Source organism: Mauremys mutica, unplaced genomic scaffold (genome assembly GCF_020497125.1).
Source record: "Mauremys mutica isolate MM-2020 ecotype Southern unplaced genomic scaffold, ASM2049712v1 000330F_np12_obj, whole genome shotgun sequence".
In the NCBI taxonomy this organism is placed as follows: Eukaryota; Metazoa; Chordata; order Testudines; family Geoemydidae; genus Mauremys; species Mauremys mutica.
Genome location: NW_025422919.1, coordinates 187103 through 206199, shown reverse-complemented (window position 1 = coordinate 206199; position 19097 = coordinate 187103). Strand labels below are relative to the sequence as shown.

Sequence of the window (19097 nt, the reverse complement as noted above, 5' to 3'; positions counted from 1 at the left end):
AGCAAATGGTGGGGCAGAAGGGAGCCAGGACTCCTGGGTTCTCTCCCTGGCTCTGGGAGAGCAGTGGGGGCTGGGGGGTTAGAGCAGGGGGGGCTGGGAGCCAGGACTCCTGGGTTCTCTCCCTGGCTCTGGGAGGGCAGTGGGGGCTGGTGGGTCAGAGCAGGGGGGGCTGGGAGCCAGGACTCCTGGGTTCTCTCCCTGGCTCTGGGAGAGCAGTGGGGGCTGGGGGGTTAGAGCAGGGGGGGCTGGGAGCCAGGACTCCTGGGTTCTCTCCCCGGCTCTGGGAGAACAGTGGGGGCTGGGGGGTTAGAGCAGGGGGGGCTGGGAGCCAGGACTCCTGGGTTCTCTCCCCGGCTCTGGGAGGGAAGCGGGGGCTGGTGGGTTACAGCAGGGGGGCTGGGAGCCAGGACTCCTGGGTTCCACCCCACGAAGAGGGGCCGGGGCTGCACGGTCAGTGGGTCTGGGTGGGGAGTATCTCACTTGGGCAGAGCCTAGACTGCGGTGGGGTCAGAGCGACTCAGAGGGGGACAGCTCAGCCCCCCAGAAAAGGCAGAGTGCCGGGTGGAGCCCAGCCCCCCAGGGTGGAGCCCCCCAGAGATTCCAGCCCCTCAGGGATCTCAGCCCCCCCATGGTGGAGCCCCCCAGAGATTCCAGCCCCTCAGGGATCTCAGCCCCCCCATGGTGGAGCCCCCCAGAGATTCCAGCCCCTCAGGGATCCCAGCCCCCCCATGGTGGAGCCCCCCAGAGATTCCAGCCCCCCCATGGTGGAGCCCCCCAGAGATTCCAGCCCCTCAGGGATCGCAGCCCCCGCATGGCGGAGCCGCCCAGAGATTCCAGCCCCTCAGGGATCTCAGCCCCCCCATGGTGGAGCCCCCCAGAGATTCCAGCCCCTCAAGGATCCCAGCCCCCGCATGGCGGAGCCCCCCAGAGATTCCAGCCCCTCAGGGATCCCAGCCCCCCAGGGCAGAGCCCACACTCATCCCAGCTTGGGAGAAGCAGAGAGGGCTCCCTTTCCCAGCATGCCCTGCTGAAAAATCCCCACCGAGACTACAAGTCCCAGAATGCCTCGGTGCTGGGCCCAGAACCTCTCTTCAAGGGCCAGCTCTCCTCCGGGCCGGTTCCCTTAGAAGCCATCGCAGTAGTTAAAGCACTTGGTCCAGCCCATCCCCACGGCGTCGGGGCTGCGCAGCCGGAAGCCGGTGCGGGGGGAGGGTGGCTGCAGCGGCCTGCCCCCTGCTGGATGGGATGGGCACTTCCTGCCCGGAGCAGCCGTCCGGGCACCTCGCTATAAGAAGGGGTTGGTGGCTGGATGCTTGATGACGAAGGGCGGGGAGGGAGCTGCCGTCTGGGGGGACAAAGGGGGGTTAGGGAGACGGGGCACAGGCGGCAGCAGACAGACGGACGGCTGTAACTGCTCACACAGTCAGACACCAACGCCTGTCGGATCCCCGACTCGTACCCCATAACCCAGCCCAGACCCCAGGTCCAAGGCTGCTTGTCAGCCGGGCTCCACGGAGAGGGAGCGGGGCACCGCCCATGGGTGAGGGGAGCCGACGCAGGGGCCGGGGGATGCACAAACCAGCAAGGAGGGCGCCCCATTGTGCGGATGATGGGACAGATCTGATCTGCGCGATTGGGTGAGTCAGCGGAGCGGCTCTGCCCTAGGGAAACAATGCTGGGACCTGGCGCTCCAGCTTCGCTGTGGGGCTGCTGAAGCCAGAACCCCCTGGAAAGCAGGGGAAGATGCCAAACCCCGGCAGGGCCCCACTGCAACCCGACCGGCTAGGAATGGGATGGTCCTCACCATGAAGGGATTGGTGGAGATCCCGACCGGCGGCCCCACTTGCGCTGCAGCAAACCCATCAAAACTGAAACCTGCAGGGGAGAGATGAGCTGGCAGAGAACCCAGGAGTCCGGGCTCCCCCCCGCCCCCGCTCTAACCCACCAGCCCCCACTCTCCTTCCAGAGCCGGGGAGAGAACCCAGGAGTCCTGGCTCCCAGCCCCCCCTGCTCTGACCCACCAGCCCCCACTCCCCTCCCAGAGCCGGGGAGAGAACCCAGGAGTCCTGGCTCCCAGCCTCCCCACTGCTCTAACCCACCAGCCCCCACTCCCCTCCCAGAGCCGGGGAGAGAACCCAGGAGTCCTGGCTCCCAGCCTCCCCTGCTCTAACCAGTACCCACCCCTCCCAGAGCCGGGGAGAGAACCCAGGAGTCCTGGCTCCCAGCCCCCCCCACCCCCCATTCTAACCCACCAGCCCCCACTCCCCTTCCAGAGCCGGGGAGAGAACCCAGGAGTCCTGGCTCCCAGCCCCCCCCCCATTCTAACCCACCAGCCCCCACTCTCCTCCCAGAGCCGGGGAGAGAACCCAGGAGTCCTGGCTCCCAGCCCCCCCGCTCTGACCCACCAGCCCCCCCTCCCCTCCCAGCGCCGGGGACGGGACCCAGGCGTCCGGCGGGGGCTCACCTGGCGCGGTGCCGTTGGGCTGGAAGGGGTTGGTGCTGGGCCGGGCGGGCGGGGCGGCGGGCGGGGCGAAGGGGTTGGCGTAGGCTGGAAGAGAGGGCGGCACGGGAGAGGTGGCTCATTGCTACTGGCTGCCGACGGGCGTTAGCGCGCCCCCCCGGGCCAAAGCAAAAGCCACCTACCCCCGTAGGCGGGCGCGGGGCCGGGCGGGGGCAGGGCTGCCGGCTGGCTCATGCTCCCGAAGAGGCTGCGGAGGAGAGAGAGGGTGTTAGCCAAACCCACCGGGGTGGGGGGGAGCGCTGAGACACCCCCCCTCCTTCCCCCACCCAGAGCGGGTCACCCACAATGCACCTGGGTTTCCCCACGGTCCTGAGCCTGCAGGCCAGGGGCCAGAGTCTCCTAGGGTCCCCCCGCCCAGGGGCCACCGGGGCGGGGTCCGGAGAAGGGGTTAATACCTGCTGGGTGCTCCGCCCACGTCCGGGATCCCGCTGCCAGGGTGGCTGGAGGGGGAGGCGCCAAAGCCGCTCACCTGGGCACCCCCTGCTGGCACAGAAGGGAACAGCACGGTCACCCCCGCCAAGGCGCACGCCCTCCCTCCGGGGATCGGGGCAGTGGGTGCAGCCTGCAGGTGCTAGGTCGCCCCGGCCGCACTGCACCCCTCACCCGGGAGAGGCCAGGGAGCAGCGCCAGCCCCCCGTGCCCATGCCAGGCACCGCTGCACTCCTCAGGGGAACGTTATTTTTATATTAACTCCCAACTAAACTCAAATTGATTTTCCCCGTCCTGAGCCTGCAGCCAACTTCACATGCTGGGGAGAGATCCCAGGAGTCCTGGCTCCCAGCCCCCCCTGCTCTAACCACCAGCCTCCACTCCCCTCCCAGAGCTGAGAAGAGAACCCAGGAGTCCTGACCCCTAAGTCCCGTATCCCAAGGGAGAAGCAAACCACGATCATTATCTCACCAAAGCTGTAACCTCCTGGGACTGTCCGACTGGCTGGGAACAGGAAGCAGAGAGCAAAGGGTTAAAGCAAGAGAGATCCCAGGGGAGGCCCCCCCCAGCAGAGCTAGGGGGACCCCAGAAATACCCAGCCAAAGAGGGGGAGCAGGGGACGATCCCCACATGGGACAACCATTCACCTGCACATTCCCAGCTGAGATAGACTAATGGCTGGCCCATCATCATGAGCTGGGGAGAGAACCCAGGAGTCCTGGCTCCCAGCCCCCCTGCTCTACCCACCAGCCCCCACTCCCCTCCCAGAGCCGGGGAGAGAACCCAGGAGTCCTGGCCGCACCCCTGCTCTACCCACTACACTGCGTTTCGCCTCTCTCTGACGCAGCGTTTACGCCACGGAAGGCCCGGGCAGCGGGAGGGGCAGGGGGAGCGTTACCTGCGGCTGTCGGCTGGGTGTGGAATGGCACCGATGCCCCCCCGAAGGCCGACGCTACCGGGCTGCACCCAAAGGCATCAAAATTGGCAAAGGCAGCGTGGGCTGGGGCCTGGCCTGGGAAAGACACAGGAGGTCAGCCAGCTCCCAGCCTGCACTACCCAGTATCACCACATGGGGGTGTGTGTCTCTCTACCTCAGTGCTCTATGGTCAGCCAGCTCCCAGCCTGCACTACCCAGTATCACCACATGGGGGGGTGTCTCTCTAGCTCAGTGCTCTATGGTCAGCCAGCTCCCAGCCTGCACTACCCAGTATCACCACATGGGGGCCTCACTAGCTCAGAGCTCTATGGTCAGCCAGCTCCCAGCCTGCACTACCCAGTATCACCACATGGGGGCCTCACTAGCTCAGAGCTCTATGGTCAGCCAGCTCCCAGCCTGCACTACTCAGTATCACCACATGGGGGCCTCACTAGCTCAGAGCTCTATGGTCAGCCAGCTCCCAGCCTGCTCTACCCAGCATCACCACATGGGGGCCTCACTAGCTCAGAGCTCTATGGTCAGCCAGCTCCCAGCCTGCTCTACCCAGCATCACCACATGGGGGCCTCACTAGCTCAGAGCTCTATGGTCAGCCAGCTCCCAGCCTGCACTACCCAGTATCACCACATGGGGGCCTCACTAGCTCAGAGCTCTATGGTCAGCCAGCTCCCAGCCTGCTCTACCCAGCATCACCACATGGGGGCCTCACTAGCTCAGAGCTCTATGGTCAGCCAGCTCCCAGCCTGCTCTACCCAGCATCACCACATGGGGGCCTCACTAGCTCAGAGCTCTATGGTCAGCCAGCTCCCAGCCTGCACTACCCAGTATCACCACACGGGGGCCTCACTAGCTCAGAGCTCTATGGTCAGCCAGCTCCCAGCCTGCACTACCCAGTATCACCACACGGGGGCCTCACTAGCTCAGAGCTCTATGGTCAGCCAGCTCCCAGCCTGCACTACTCAGTATCACCACATGGGGGCCTCTGGGGGCCTCACTAGCTCAGAGCTCTATGGTCAGCCAGCTCCCAGCCTGTACTACCCAGTATCACCACATGGGGGTGTGTGTCTCTCTAGCTCAGAGCTCTATGGTCAGCCAGCTCCCAGCCTGTACTACCCAGTATCAGCACATGGGGGGGGGTGTCTCTCTAGCTCAAAGCTCTATGGTCAGCCAGCTCCCAGCCTGCACTACCCAGCATCACCACATGGGGGCCTCACTAGCTCAGAGCTCTATGGTTAGCCAGCTCCCAGCCTGCTCTACCCAGCATCACCACGTGGGGGGGTCTCTCTAGCTCAGTGCTCTATGGTGCCTCCCAGCTTGCACTGCCCAGTATCACCACACGGGGGCACCGCTCTAGCGGCTCTCATTAGCGCTGTATGGCTGGGCCTGTGGCTCCCCTGCCCCCCATACTTACCCGGGAAGGCAGGGAACATGGCGAAGGCGGGGGCCGGCTGGGGGGCGGCGAAAGGGTCCCCGCCGATATCCGCCAGGAGGTCCGTGCTGGCTTTCTTGGCCGGCTGGGGGGTGCGCTGGTGTGGCAGGCGGGGCTGGCCCGAGGTCTGAGAGACACAACTGGTAACAGGCCTGGGGCGCGGCGTCCTGGCTCCAGCCCCGCCAGCTCTAACCACCAGACCCCCCTTCCCTCCCAGAGCCAGGGAGAGAACCCAGGAGTCCTGGCTCCCAGCCCCCCCTGCTCCGACCCACCAGCCCCCACTCCCCTCCCAGAGCCGGGGAGAGAACAGAGGAGTCCTGGCTCCCAGCCCCCCCCTGCTCTAACCCACCAGCCCCCACTCCCCTCCCAGAGCCGGGGGGAGAACCCAGGAGTCCTGGCTCCCAGCCCCCCCTGCTCCGACCCACCAGCCCCCACTCCCCTCCCACAGACAGGGAGAGAACCCAGGGGTCCTGGCTCCCAGGCCCCCCTGCTCCGACCCACCAGCCCCCACTCCCCACCCACAGACAGGGAGAGAACCCAGGTGTCCTGGCTCCCAGCCCCCCCTGCTCCGACCCACCAGCCCCCACTCCCCTCCCACAGACAGGGAGAGAACCCAGGAGTCCTGGCTCCCAGCCGCCCCTGCTCTAACCCACCAGCCCCCACTCTCCTCCCAGAGCCGGGGAGAGAACCCAGGAGTCCTGGCTCCCAGCCCCCCTGCTCTAACCCACCAGCCCCCACTCCCCTCCTACAGCCGGGGAGAGAACCCAGGAGTCCTGGCTCCCAGCCCTAACCACTAGACCCCACCCCCCTCCCAGAGTGGGGGAGAGAACCCAGGAGTCCTGGCTTACCCGGCTGGATCCGGCAGCTGTGAGGAGTGCTCCCGAGTCCCCTAGAAGGGTCTGCTGGGGCTTCACCTCTGGGGTGGAGCTCTGGCTGGCCAGGGAAGCAGCGCCCTTGGCTTGATCCGGCGAGACGTACCTGCAGGGAGAGCCAGAAAGACACATTGCCAGCACCAGCCACAGGGACACCCGCAACCACGGTCAGAGAACCTTGGGGGCCTACGAAAATAGGATGGCAGCAGGATTTGAGCAGCCAGGACGCCCGGGTTCTCTCCCCGGCTCTGGGAGGGGAGTGGAGGCTGGTGGGTTAGAGCTGGGGGGGCTGGGAGCCAGGACTCCTGGGTTCTCTCCCCGGCTCCGCGGTACATCAAGAACGCCAAGGAGCAGGAACTGTGTCCCTCCATTGCACCCACGGGAGGGGCTGAAGGGGTGTGCGGCCAAGTTTGCGGGAAACCAGGGACAGCCCCCTCCTCTCCCGACCCCACTCGTCCGCCGCTCCGCTCTTACCATCGCTTCTTCTCGTATTTCTCCTGCAAGAACTCCTTCACTTTCTGTGGGTCCCTGGAGTCCGGGAGCAGCGACGTGCGGGGATCGAAGGAGCCCAGCCAAACCTTCCGGCAGGCCTAGGGCCAGCAAGACTTTGTTAGACAAAGGAGGCTGGGAGCCCGGACGCCCGGGTTCTCTCCCTGGCTCTGAGAGGGGAGTGGGGTCTCGTGGGTTAGAGCAGGGGGGCTGGGAGCCAGGACTCCTGGGTTCTCTCCTCGGCTCTGGGACGGGAGTGGGGGCTGGTGGGTTAGAGCAGGGGGGCTGGGAGCCCGGACGCCCGGGTTCTCTCCCTGGCTCTGAGAGGGGAGTGGGGGCTGGTGTGTCAGAGCAGGGGGGCTGGGAGCCCGGACGCCCGGGTTCTCTCCCTGGCTCTGAGAGGGGAGTGGGGTCTCGTGGGTTAGAGCAGGGGGGGCTGGGAGCCAGGACTCCTGGGTTCTCTCCCCGGCTCTGGGAGGGGAGTGGGGGCGGGTGGGTTAGAGCAGGGGGGCTGGGAGCCAGGACTCCTGGGTTCTATGTGCAGTGGGCTCTCAGCTCGGCACTGGTGTAACACAGGAAATCAAGGCCCGTCCCTGGCCTCTCACCTCGTTGCCGCGGGCCTGCAGGAACAGCACCTCGGGCTCGGTGAAGGTGGTCATGGAAATGGATTTGACGCGGTGCGGGGGGTTCAGGCCCCGGCTGCAACAGAGACAAGGATTACGGCTCTGCCTCTCCGGCCGGCCCGAGGAGCCCGCCGGGCTCTGGGACTGGGAGGAGCTGGCCGGAGCCCCCCTCCCTGAGAACCCAGGCGTCCTGGTTTCCAGGCCACGCACTGAAGGAGAATGAGGCCGAGGCCTGGGAAGGCCCAAGGTGCCCCGTGGCCCGGTCCTGCCCCCCTCGGCAATGGACTGCGTTATGGGACATTCGGCAGGGGAGCTGCAGGCTGCGGCGCTGCCCCTGGGGGAGCCGGGGGGGGGGGGCTGTGTGAGCCCCCCCCCCGGGGAAGGCAGGAGGATCCCCCCTAGGAGCAGGAAACGGGGCTACAGGAGCCCCCCTCCCCCCCGTGTGAGGTGGGGCAGGAAGGGTGGGATCAGATGGGGGCTGAGGTGAGGGTGGGTCCCAGAAGCCCCGCCCATTTATTGGCCCCGCCCCCCACACTAAGCCCCGCCCCCACTCCCAGCGCCGCCCGAGCACACGAAGCCCCGCCCCCTGCGCGTAGCCCCGCCCCCGAGCAGCCCATGCGCGCGTAGCCCCGCCCCCACTCCCAGCGCCCCCGAGCAGCCCGCGCGCGCGAAGCCCCGCCCCCTGCGCGTAGCCCCAGCGCCCCCGAGCAGCCCGCGCGCGCGCCCGAAGCCCCGCCCCCTGCGCGTAGCCCCGCCCCCACTCCCAGCGCCCCCGAGCAGCCCGTTCCCACGAAGCCCCGCCCCCTGCGCGTAGCCCCGCCCCCACTCAGAGCGCCCCCGAGCAGCCCGCGCGCTCGCGAAGCCCCTCCCCCTGCGCGTAGCCCCGCCCCCACTCCCAGCGCCCCGAGCAGCCCGCGCGCGCGCGAAGCCCCGCCCCCTGCGCGTAGCCCCGCCCCCACTCCCAGCGCCCCCGATCAGCCCGCGCGCGCGCGAAGCCCCGCCCCCTGCGCGTAGCCCCGCCCCCACTCCCAGCGCTCCCGAGCAGCCGGCGCGCGAAGCCCCGCCCCCTGCGCGTAGCCCCGCCCCCACCCCCCGCGCCCCCGTGCCCCCCGCGCGCGCGCGCGAAGCCCCGCCCCCTGCCCGTAGCTCCGCCCCCACTCACAGCGCCCCGAGCAGCCCGCGCGCGCGCGAAGCCCCGCCCCCTGCGCGTAGCCCCGCCCCCACTCACAGCGCCCCCGAGCAGCCCGTGCACACGAAGCTGCCCAGCGTGATGTCCACGTAGGTGACGCCGCGCTGGCCGCACTCGAAGCAGAGGCGGTTGCCGGGCCCGGAGCCCACCAGGTCCCTGACGCGGCGGGACCAGACCTCGGACTCCGCGTCCCGCGGGGCGCCGGGCTTCCTGCCCCCGGACCCGGCCGCCATCAGCCCCCCGCCTGCTGTCAGCGGGGCCGCGCCGCCCGAGCGCACTGCGCAGGCGCCAGCTCCCCCCACCGCGCTTCCGCGCGTGCGCAACCGTCCCACCCCGTTTCCGTTAGTCGCCAGTGCGCCTGCGTCCCGAACCCGCCCTCACTGGTTCGCCACAGCGCGTCTGCTTCCGCCCCCGTTCGACTGCGCGTGCGTTTGACGGGTGGGGCGGCACGTGCTGCCAGCTTGCTGTTCTATGGCGCCTGCGCCACGTCCAGCGCGCTCCTCTGCTGCGCATGCCCCAGAGGAGGGCTGCCCGTTCCCTCGCTTTTTTTTTTTACAGCGCATGCGCCAATTTCTCCTGAGGCGCGAAGCAGCCCTCACCCCCCCGCCCAGCGGCGAGGCGCGCGGCCCCAACGGCGTGGGCGGGGCCTCACCAACCGCTCGCGCGACCGTTCCAACCGCCGTTCCCGCCAAAACAGCCCCCCGACACCCAGGGGGCCCCCCAGCCCTGCCCCCAGAGACCCAGGGGCCCCCCACCCAGGCCCTCCCAGAGACCCCCCCACTGGGGCCCCCAGCCCCTACTCCCTAGAGATCCAGAGCCCCCCCCATTGGGACCTGGGGCCCCTACCCCCCAGAGACCCCCACCAGGGCCCCCAGCCCTGCCCCCTAGAGATCCAGGCCCCCCCCATTGGGACCTGGGGCCCCTACCCCCCAGAGACCCAGGGACCCTCCACCAGGGCCCCCAGTCCTGCCCCCCCAGAGACCCAGGGGCCCCCCACGGGGCCCTCCCAGAGACCCCCCCCCACTGGGGCCCCCAGCCCCTACTCCCTAGAGATTCTGCCCCCCCCCCATTGGGACCTGGGGCCCCTACCCCCCAGAGACCCAGGGACCCCCACCAGCAGGGCCCCCAGTCCTGCCCCCCAGAGACCCAGGGGCCCCCCACTGGGCCCCCAGCCCCTACCCCCTAGAGATCCAGAGCCCCCCCACCAAGGCCCCCCCAGCCCTTCCTCCCAAGACCCAGGGACCCTTAGCCCCTCCCCCTAGAGACCCAGGGGCCCCCAGCCCCTCCCCCCATTAGAGACCCAACAGCTCCCAGCCCTGCCCCGCAGAGCCACCCCATTGGGGCATGCAACCCCTCCCCCCTAGAGATCCAGAGCCCCCCCACCAGGGCCCCCCAATGGTGTCCCCAGCCCCTCTGACCCAGAGACCCAGGGTCCCCCCACTCAGGCCCCAGTCTCCCCCCACAGAGACCCAGGGACCCCCAGCCCCTCTTCCCCAGAGACCCAGGGTCCCCCCACTCAGGCCCCAGTCTCCCCCCCCAGAGACCCAGGGGCCCCCAGCCCCTCCCCCCATTAGAGACCCAACAGCTCCCAGCCCTGCCCCGCAGAGCCACCCCATTGGGGCATGCAACCCCTCCCCCCTAGAGATCCAGGGCCCCCCACCAGGGCCCCCCAATGGTGTCCCCAGCCCCTCTGACCCAGAGACCCAGGGTCCCCCCACTCAGGCCCCAGTCTCCCCCCACAGAGACCCAGGGACCCCCAGCCCCTCTTCCCCAGAGACCCAGGGTCCCCCCACTCAGGCCCCAGTCTCCCCCCCCAGAGACCCAGGGGCCCCCAGCCCCTCCCCCCATTAGAGACCCAACAGCTCCCAGCCCTGCCCCGCAGAGCCACCCCATTGGGGCATGCAACCCCTCCCCCCTAGAGATCCAGGGCCCCCCACCAGGGCCCCCCAATGGTGTCCCCAGCCCCTCTGACCCAGAGACCCAGGGTCCCCCCACTCAGGCCCCAGTCTCCCCCCCCCCCAGAGACCCAGGGACCCCCAGCCCCTCTTCCCCAGAGACCCAGGGTCCCCCCACTCAGGCCCCAGCCTCCCCCCCAGGGACCCCCAGTCCCTCCTCCCCAGGGATCCAGGGTCCCCCCACCGGGGCCCCAGCCTCCCCCCCCCAGAGAGCCAGGCCCGGTGCCGGACACATTTGCAACAGTGCTGGGAAGAAAGCCAGGCAGGATTCATCCCCTGGCTGGGTCCCCCGTCGCGCTCGGAGCGGTATGGAGACGTAAGTTGTCTGGAGCGATGCTCCGTGCACTAATTTCACACCTGGAGCTCCTGGATCCTTCTTCGCTTTCTGCCCCCAATCAACCGCTGTGTAGGGTTGTAGGTTTATAACGCACAGCCAGACATCTGCCTCTTCCCCCAGAGGTGGCTGCATGTCAGCACTGTCCATCTATAAACAGCTGTTTTACCTCACCCCAGAGGCCACTGCACCTCAGTGCTAGGCAATGGATCCCTGTATAAACCGCCTCCCCACCCCAGAGACGGTTGCATCTCAGCATGAACGAAGGGATCTCCATATAACCATATAACCCGTTGCCCTGCCCCAGAGGCGGGTACATCTCAGTGCTAGGTGAAGTATCCCTGTATAACCAGCCACCCCCTATCCAGTTGTTGCTGCATCTCAGCACTGGGCAAGGGGTCCTTATTTATAAAGCGTCTCTGGGTTTGTTTTTCAATCCCAACCTGCTTTAGAAGTGTAAGAGATTAGTTGGGAAAACCACAATCACCCCTGCAGTTTCCTTCGGAGGCAGAAAGACACCAAGGCGGACTGAACGCTTCACACATTTGTGCCGTTAGATCTCGCAGCCCCCAATTTGCAAGGGGGTGGAGTAGGCGTGGTGGAAACACGCGAACCCTGCTAATGAGCCTGTTTGAAGGGGATTCTTGCAAAAAGTGTGCCCGCCCCTTGTTTCACTCGCTTGCTGTCATCTGGGCTCCAGGCTCATCTGGGATATTGCGTCCTGCTCTGGGCAAAAGCAGTGGACACTTCTGGAGTCCAGAGAAGAACAACAACAACAAAAAGCAATTATTAAGTAATGCTCCCATTTATAGCCTTGGGCCCAGTGTGCAGATTAGCCTTACGCGAGTACCTCAGTTCCCAGAGCAGTGGAAGGATCAAGCCTATGATCGGTGTCAGCCAAAGGGGGTGTGTGTGGGGAAACTGAGGTGGGCCTGAGCCAGCCACTGTGGGTCCTCAGATGCACTGTCCTCCCCCATTTACATGTGTATCTGTCTCCCCACCCCCACGCGTCTGATTGAAATTCACCGCGAAGCTGCCGCGAGGAAGGAGCTAGTCCGCCTCTCTCCAGCCAAGTGTTCTTGTGAAAATGAGGCGTTCCGGGGAGCGAGGGAAGGTGTGTGACTGAAACACGCTGGGCTGGTGGCGTGTTGGAGGGGACGTCCCCGTGAAAGCGTGACTTCCCCCCAAACGGCACTCGTGTCATAGCACGAGGGCTGCCCTGGGCTCCGCTCCCGTGCACGCCTGCAGCCCTCCCTCATGTGCGGCAGTGCTGGTAACGTTACCCAGCTGCTTGGGCCGAGGTGAACTGTCCTGCCATAACTGTGGTAACAAGAGCCACACACAGCGATTGCGCTGTTAAAAGCGCACCGTCTTCTGCAGGGAAGACCGAGCCTATATAACTGGACAGCCCCAACGTTCCCCAGAACTGGAGAGATGGATACTAGAATACTGCATCTGGTTCTGGTGGCCCTGTTTTAAACAGGATGTTAAAAACTCAAGAGTGCGGGGTAGACACGAGCCACCAAAAAGTGATTCGTGATCAGGAGGAAATGCCTTCGACCCAAGGGGCTCGATCTGTTTAGCTTATCAAAAAGAAGAATGAGAAGTCACTGTGGTGTCTAGAAACTACACGTAATGTACATTGGCCAGAGCGGACAGTCCCTATGTAAAAGAATAAATGGACACAAATCAGCCATCAGGAACGGTAACGTACAAAAGCCAGTAGGTGAACACTTCAGCCTCCCTGGACATTCGATTACAGATTTAAAAGTAACTAGTCTTGAACAACAAAACTTCAGAAACAGCAGAACGAAAATTCATTTGCAAATTTAACACCATTAATTTGGGCTTGAACAGGGACTGGGAGTGGCTGGCTCATTACAAAAGCAGCTTTGCCCCTCCTAAAATGGACACCTCCGCATCTGTCATTGGAAGTGGACCACCTCCACCCTGATCGAATTGGCCCTGTGGACACTGGTTCCCTGCTTGTGAGGTAACTCCCTTCTCTTCACGTGTCATTATATAAGGCTGCAGCTGTAACTTTCACTCCATGCATCTGAAGAAGTGGGGTTTTTACCCACGAAAGCTTATGGCCAAATAAATCTTAAGGTGCCACCGGATTCCTTGTTGTTTTTGTGGATTCAGACTAACAGGGCTACCCACTGATACTTGTGGTGTCTCAGTATCTTCATGGGGAGAAAATACCAGGTGCTAACGAGCCGTTCAGTCTAGTGGAGAAGGACAGAACAAGACCCAGTGGCTGGGAGTTAAAGCCAGACGTGTTCCAGCGAGAGACAAGGCACCAGTTTTTAACCATTGGACCAACCCCCCCCAGGGGGGCAGCGGGCTTCCCATCCAGACTGGAGCTTTTCTAGAGTGACTGAGCTGAATCCAGGGTTAAGTGGGCGAAGTTCTCAGACAGTCTAGGCCAGGGAACTGCTCGGACTGAATCCCCCGGTTGAGCGAGAGCAGAGCTTTGGAACGAACCTCCCGTCTGGATTTTAAAATCGCCAGTGACGGGAAAACATTACAAAACCTAAACTTGATTTCCCCAATACTAATTTCTCCCTGCGGTTACTCACACCTTCTTGTCAACTGTCTGTAGTGGGCCACTTTCTTACCACTTCAGAAGTTATTTCTCCTCCCTTGGTATCCTGCTGTTCATTGATTTATCTCATTAGACTGACCTCACACTTGGGAAAGCAGCCCCCATCCTTTCATGTATTTATACCTGCTCCTGTATCTTTTACTTCATGCATCTGATGAAGCCCACGAAAGCTTATGCCCAAATAAATGTGTTAGTCTCTAAGGTGCCACAAGGACGCCTCGTGTTTTTTTGCTGATACAGACTAACACGGCGACCACTGAAACCGGGAAACCCTCCGCAGCCCCTGGGAAGTTGTTCCCGTGGGTCGTTCCTCGCCCTGTTCAAAACGTGCGCCTCTTTTCCGGTCTGAATTTGGTCCGCTTGGTGCCCTCAGAAAGACACTGGGTCCCGAAACGAGCGCGGTTGTGTTTCCAGTGGATTTGCCGGTGGGGAGGGAAGGAAGTGCCGAGGGCTGAGGTATGCAAACGCTTGCCCTCAACCTGCCGGCCCTTTGCCAGAGCGCAGCACAAGCCAGGCTGCCGCTGTGGGCCTTCTTTTCTCTCCCCCGCTTCCAGCGCTGATTATCCAGCCCTCCGTTCAGCAGGGATCTGGCTGGGGGCATATAGGGTGACCAGATGTCCCGATTTTATAGGGACAGTCCCGATTTTTGGGGCTTTTTCTTATATAGGCTCCTATTACCCCCCGCAACCCCATCCCGATTTTTCACACTTGCTGTCTGGTCACCCTAGGGACATGCCTTGTGCTGAGTAGGCACATATGGAAATGAGCGGGTTATTAGGGAGGGGTGTTTGTTTAGGGTCCTGGGTGAAACGGGGGCAAAGCATTGCCTGGCTGGGTTGCTAAACGCCTTCAGATCCTACCCTGGGAGTCTAGTCAGGTTCCAGCTCCAGACTGGAGCCTGCAGCGCCCGCTTTACCCCAGCACGTGGGATTGGGCTCAAGACTGGATGATCTCATGGGCCCGGCCGGCTCTAGGAATCCCTGGAGCTGTCGGGGGCTTGGCTTGGCGTGTGCTGGGGCCCGGTACTCACCCAGTCAGCACAGGTCCGGGAGTGGGAGACTCAGCCCTGCAGCTCCGTCCCAGGGGCTAGGATTGCTCTCCGCCGGGGAAAGGTGCGCGCGCACACACACGCGTGCACTCCCACGGGGTCTAGCAGGAGTCTACCTCTCCCTGGCTTCCAGGTGCCAGCAGGGAAACCCTGTCAATAGGAGGGTGACCAGATGTCCCGTTTTGAAAGGGACAGTCCCATTTTTGGGGACTTTTTCTTATATGGGTGCCTATTACCCCCCCACCCCGACCTGTTTTTTCACAGTTGCTATCTGGTAACTCTAGTCAACAGGAGCCGACGACAAAGTGAGTCAGTGCTGTGCCAAGCAGCCTGGCCGGAGCTCCAAGGGGCAGGGTCCTCCCCCCCCCCCCCGTGCTCCTCCTCCTTAACGCCCTGTTTGAACCCACAACAGCTCCTTAATCAGTGTGGAAGCTCTAGAACCCAGTAACTCTGGTTGGGTTGGATCAGAGAAAGCCCCGACATTCAGCATCTCTCCCAGGAGATTGTGTAAGCCTTTCGAATACGTTGGTTCCTCTAACTTGCCTGCTTGGATCAGCGCTGAGCTAGCTAATGGTGCTAGCCCAATCTGTCGGTTTCAGCGCGAGGGTCCCGTCGAAACCAGGGCCGGCGCCAGGGGTTTTGCCGCCCCAAGCAGCCAAAAAAACCCAACAACAACCCGCGATCGCGATCTGCGGCAATTCAGCGGGAGGTCCTTCGCTCCGAGCGGGAGTGAGGGACCCTCCGCCGAATTGCCGCCGAATACCTGAAAGTGCCGCCCCGGTCCGGAGTTGCCGCCCCAAGCACCTGCTGGATAAGCTGGTGCCTGGAGCCGGCCCTGGTCAAAGGACCATTGTTAGACTTCAGAGTCAACGGGCCATTGAGACGGCTGGGGTCTCTCTGGGCCGGTAGGAGGAGAAAGATGCTTTAAGACACATACACGCCACGTCTCATGGTCTCCTGTGGGACCCAGAGGATTTCTGCCCACCTTGCAGAGTGCGTCCTTCACACTGGGGCAGCTCCCTCCTCTCGTACAGATGGGCTCAGGCTCTCTGGACATTCAGGCAGCATCACTTAGTCAGTGGGTCAGCCCCACACGTGGTTGGCTGAAGCAAGAGCTAGCAACTTCTTTCTTTAACTGGAAGCCCAGATCCCCGCTGGGCTCAGGACTGGCCCTGGCCCAGCCCATCAGCCTCCCTGCCTTGAATGAAAGAAACGCCAGTCCCCGGACAGAGAGGCTCATTTGCAGCTGCACAGAATCACTTTACAAAAGAAATCCCCCTTCCCCCAGAAATAGAGAATCCTAAATACAGAGGCAATTCGACACTCGGGATCTTGGGTTTTTTGGCAACACCTTTGTGTGTTTGTTTTTGCAGTGACCCTACTTTAAATCCATTGTCATCGTCCTTTGTTCTACAGCCCCGGGAGCTCCCTCAGCAGAGCCCACGCCCCGGCACGGTGGCAAAGCGCCTGGCTGGAAAGAAGGGTAATCCGAGGAACAATCCTTCACTTGTCTCTGCATCCCAGAGCACCGGAGCGACACACGTCCGGCCTCGCCATTGCTGCGGCGCGGCGAGAGGGGAAACCGAGGCACCAAGAGGTGACGCGACCTGCTGGGGGTTGCACAGTGAAGCAGGGGGAGAGCTGGGATAGAACCAAGGAGTCCTGAGTCCCCGTCTCCATTGCTGTAAGCACCAGACCATACTCCTCCCCCGCAACCCCAGAGCTGGGGACAAAACCCAGGAATCCCAACTCCGAGCAACCCCCCCCGATCTAACCACTAGTTATCACTTCCCTCCCAGAGCTAGGGATAGAACCCAGGAGTCCAGAGTATGAACCCCCCACCCCCCTGCTCCAGAAATGCAGAAAGAAACTAAGAAGCCGCCTCTCCACAAAGCTGCCAAAATAACCTCCAACTCGAGCTAGTGTGACAATGTGCGTTGGCTTTGTTTGTGTAGCTGCCTGCATGTGGCGAGATAAGGAATCCCTCCATCTTAATGTAGGATGTAACACTTGTGTGTGGGGCGGGGGATTATGGTACCGTGAATCCTCGCCTTGTCCTTTGGGATAGGAATGGAGTGAGGGCAGGCTAGGGTGACCGGATGTCCCAAGTTTATAGGGACAGTCCCCAATGAGGCACCCGCGGGAAGCAGAATTTTCATTCTGTGGGAAATTTGGTCATTTTGAAATCGCTTTTCCTTCCAGCTCAGAATGAAAACCAAAGACTTTCTAACTTCCCCAGTAAGTGAAGCTTGGGGAAATCATGTCATTATGCTAAATGTTTGTTTCAATTTTGACTTTTGATTTTTTTCACATTACAATTTACGCCACAGAAGAATAAAACATCTCTATAATTACAATGTAGATCATCGAAGATGAAAACATTTTATTTCAACCTGACTGTGTCAGAGTTAGATCATTTATAAGATAATTATGATGTTGGTATTTATGATAAACACTGGACCCTCGCTAGAACGCATGTCTATATAGCGCAAATTCGCATGTAATGTGGTCGTGGCCACGGATCCCAAATGTAATTACTTTAATTGCAGTTCATTTTAACGCAGTCCCTGCGTTAACGCGGTAGCATGCATGGATCCCAAATCCCGCATTCTAGCCAGGGTCCCGTGTATTTTTGATCAGTCTAAAATTGAAAAAAGCCAGAATGTATCATAAATAATAGTATTTTAGAACTGAAATTGATAGTTCAATCCAAAATTGAAAAAAGTCAGATTGAAACCATGTTTGTTTAAGATTCGCTCATAAATTGTATGTAGGCTTAGGAGAATTCCATTTGTTAATAATTTTGACAGATAATATCTGTTTATTTTTAGGCTTTTTTATATATTATTGGTTTAAATATTCACAACTGCACAAAATTATGGATTTTTTTTTTCAATTTTGAGTGCTCTAAGTCAGTGAAAATATACCAAGTAAATACCCTTCAACTGGAATAAGTTCTCAAGTCGCATTTTTCTCACTTTGTCTAGCTGTAAATGTTGACTATCATTGATGGAAATATTTTTTCCTTGGTTTGTTTGTGGCCGGTGAAATCCATGTTGACCAACATTTACCAATAAATATTGAATCCTTATTTATAATACCTATTATAATCTAAAGTAAAAAAAAACATTTTGTTTGAAGTTTGGCCTTTTTGATTAAATATTATATCATAAATAGCGTTTTATATATATATAATTAAACTCTATGTGAGCTAAAAATTTGATTGAAACAAGTTTCTGATGATCAGATTGTTACATGTAAACACAAAAAGTCAAAATTGAAACAGTGTTCTTAGTTTAGCTGAAGAATTTTTAAAAAATGTGAGATTATATTATTCTTTATACTATATAATCATCATATTGGTCTGGTTACTAATATCATCTACCTTTTAAAAAATCTGTCTAGCTAAAGTAGAAACATTGATTTTGAGTTTATTTTGACAGATGATGATCATGTATAATCTAAGATAATAAAACAATTGGACGTGAAAACGCCAAAGGCTGCGCTGAAAAGAAATGTCGCCCAACCAGACGCCTGCTTGTGGGAAGTTGCCATTTGCACCAACCAGCATTTTTGGATGGAAAAACCAGCCCCTCGGGCAACCGCTGCGCAGGTCGGCCGGGAAGGGCGTGGAGCCGGGGCTGCAGATTCTCTCCGAAGCAGAGCCCCAGGGATCGATTTTTTTGGTGCCTACCTGCTATGCTAGGAAACAAGGTGAGTGCTCTGGTGTGTGGAGAGGGGGCTGTTTGTGCGTTTCATGGGTGGTAGCAGCTCACACTCCAATCCCAAGGCTCCGCCCCAGGCCCGGCTGCCTGCTAGCACACGTTCTGCGTTCGGAGCCGCCCGTGTGATCAGAACACCGCCTCCTCGTGAAAACGCGGCCGGAGTGCGAAGCGCCTCGTGGGCTGGGAGGATCAGTGGAGCCAGCCTCCACGTCCTGCTGTCCCGTGTGTGTCAAAGCGCAGCCGCGTGCGCCTGTCGGATACCAGGGCTAGCAAAGAGCGCTGCCCCGTGTGCCGAACGGGCAGAGAGCGGGGGATCGGCCATGCGGGCCTTGCAGCCAGAGCGGCATGGCTGAGGCCTGTCCGGGGGAAGCACAGGCACAGAGCGGTGAAAGTGGCTTGCCTGAGGTCACACACTGCGCCAGGGAGAAAGCTGGGCATAGAACCCAGGAGTCCTGGCTCCCAGCCCCCTGCTCTAACCCACCAGCCCCCACTCCCCTCCCAGAGCCGGGGAGGGAACCCAGGAGTCCTGGCTCCCAGCCCCCTGCTCTAACCCACCAGCCCCCTCTCCCCTCCCCTCTCCTCCCAGAGCCAGGGAGAGAACCCAGGAGTCCTGGTTCCCAGCCTCCTCTGCTGTAACCACTACCCAGCCGTCCACTACAGAGCAGTGAATCCAGCTGCATTTAAAATAACCCTCTGCTTTCCATCTTCTCCTTTGAACCCACGTCCGGAAGAGGGGACCAACCCCGTTCTAAACCGGGCAACCCCGAATTAAAACCGGAACCTCCCCCCCAGGGCGAATCCTTTGCCTTTGAAATCGATCGGGGCAGAAAGGAAGCAGTCGGGCCGGAACGGGAACCCTGCTTTATGCTTTATTTCTCTATATAAATTACCCCCCCCCCGAGCCCCGCCCCAGCATAAATATTTTGCAAAGCAGTTTCAT

At 61.2% G+C, this 19097-nt stretch overlaps 2 protein-coding genes across 4 annotated transcripts in view; one reads left to right on the top strand and one right to left on the bottom strand.

Moving 5' to 3' along the window:
• Positions 1-1136: 1136 nt before the first annotated feature.
• AGFG2 (ArfGAP with FG repeats 2) lies at positions 1137-8817 on the bottom strand. Of its 2 annotated transcripts, none has more exons than XM_045000543.1 (12): positions 8527-8817; positions 7281-7374; positions 6661-6776; positions 6163-6292; positions 5297-5441; positions 3849-3962; positions 3422-3454; positions 2917-3004; positions 2644-2708; positions 2465-2548; positions 1805-1875; positions 1137-1345 (listed from the first exon to the last, which is right to left on the bottom strand). In XM_045000543.1, the coding sequence occupies exons 1-12, from the start codon at positions 8718-8720 to the stop codon at positions 1286-1288; spliced, it is 1194 nt and encodes a 397-aa protein (XP_044856478.1). In that variant the 5' UTR covers positions 8721-8817; the 3' UTR covers positions 1137-1285. The 2 variants fall into 2 exon arrangements, with proteins under 2 accessions (XP_044856478.1, XP_044856479.1); XM_045000544.1 differs by having other exon boundaries at positions 2917-3001; positions 8527-8814.
• A 1787-nt stretch (positions 8818-10604) lies between these two features.
• Positions 10605-19097, top strand: part of TSC22D4 (TSC22 domain family member 4) — a 32283-nt gene continuing 23790 nt past the window's right edge. The window contains exons 1-3 of one of the 2 annotated variants that reach the window (XM_045000495.1): positions 10605-10758; positions 15849-16116; positions 17876-18146. The gene's annotated coding sequence lies outside the window, so the exon portion shown is untranslated. Of the gene's footprint in view, positions 10759-15848; positions 16117-16639; positions 16671-17875; positions 18147-19097 lie in introns of those variants that run through there. The other variant, XM_045000497.1, reaches the window with a different exon arrangement.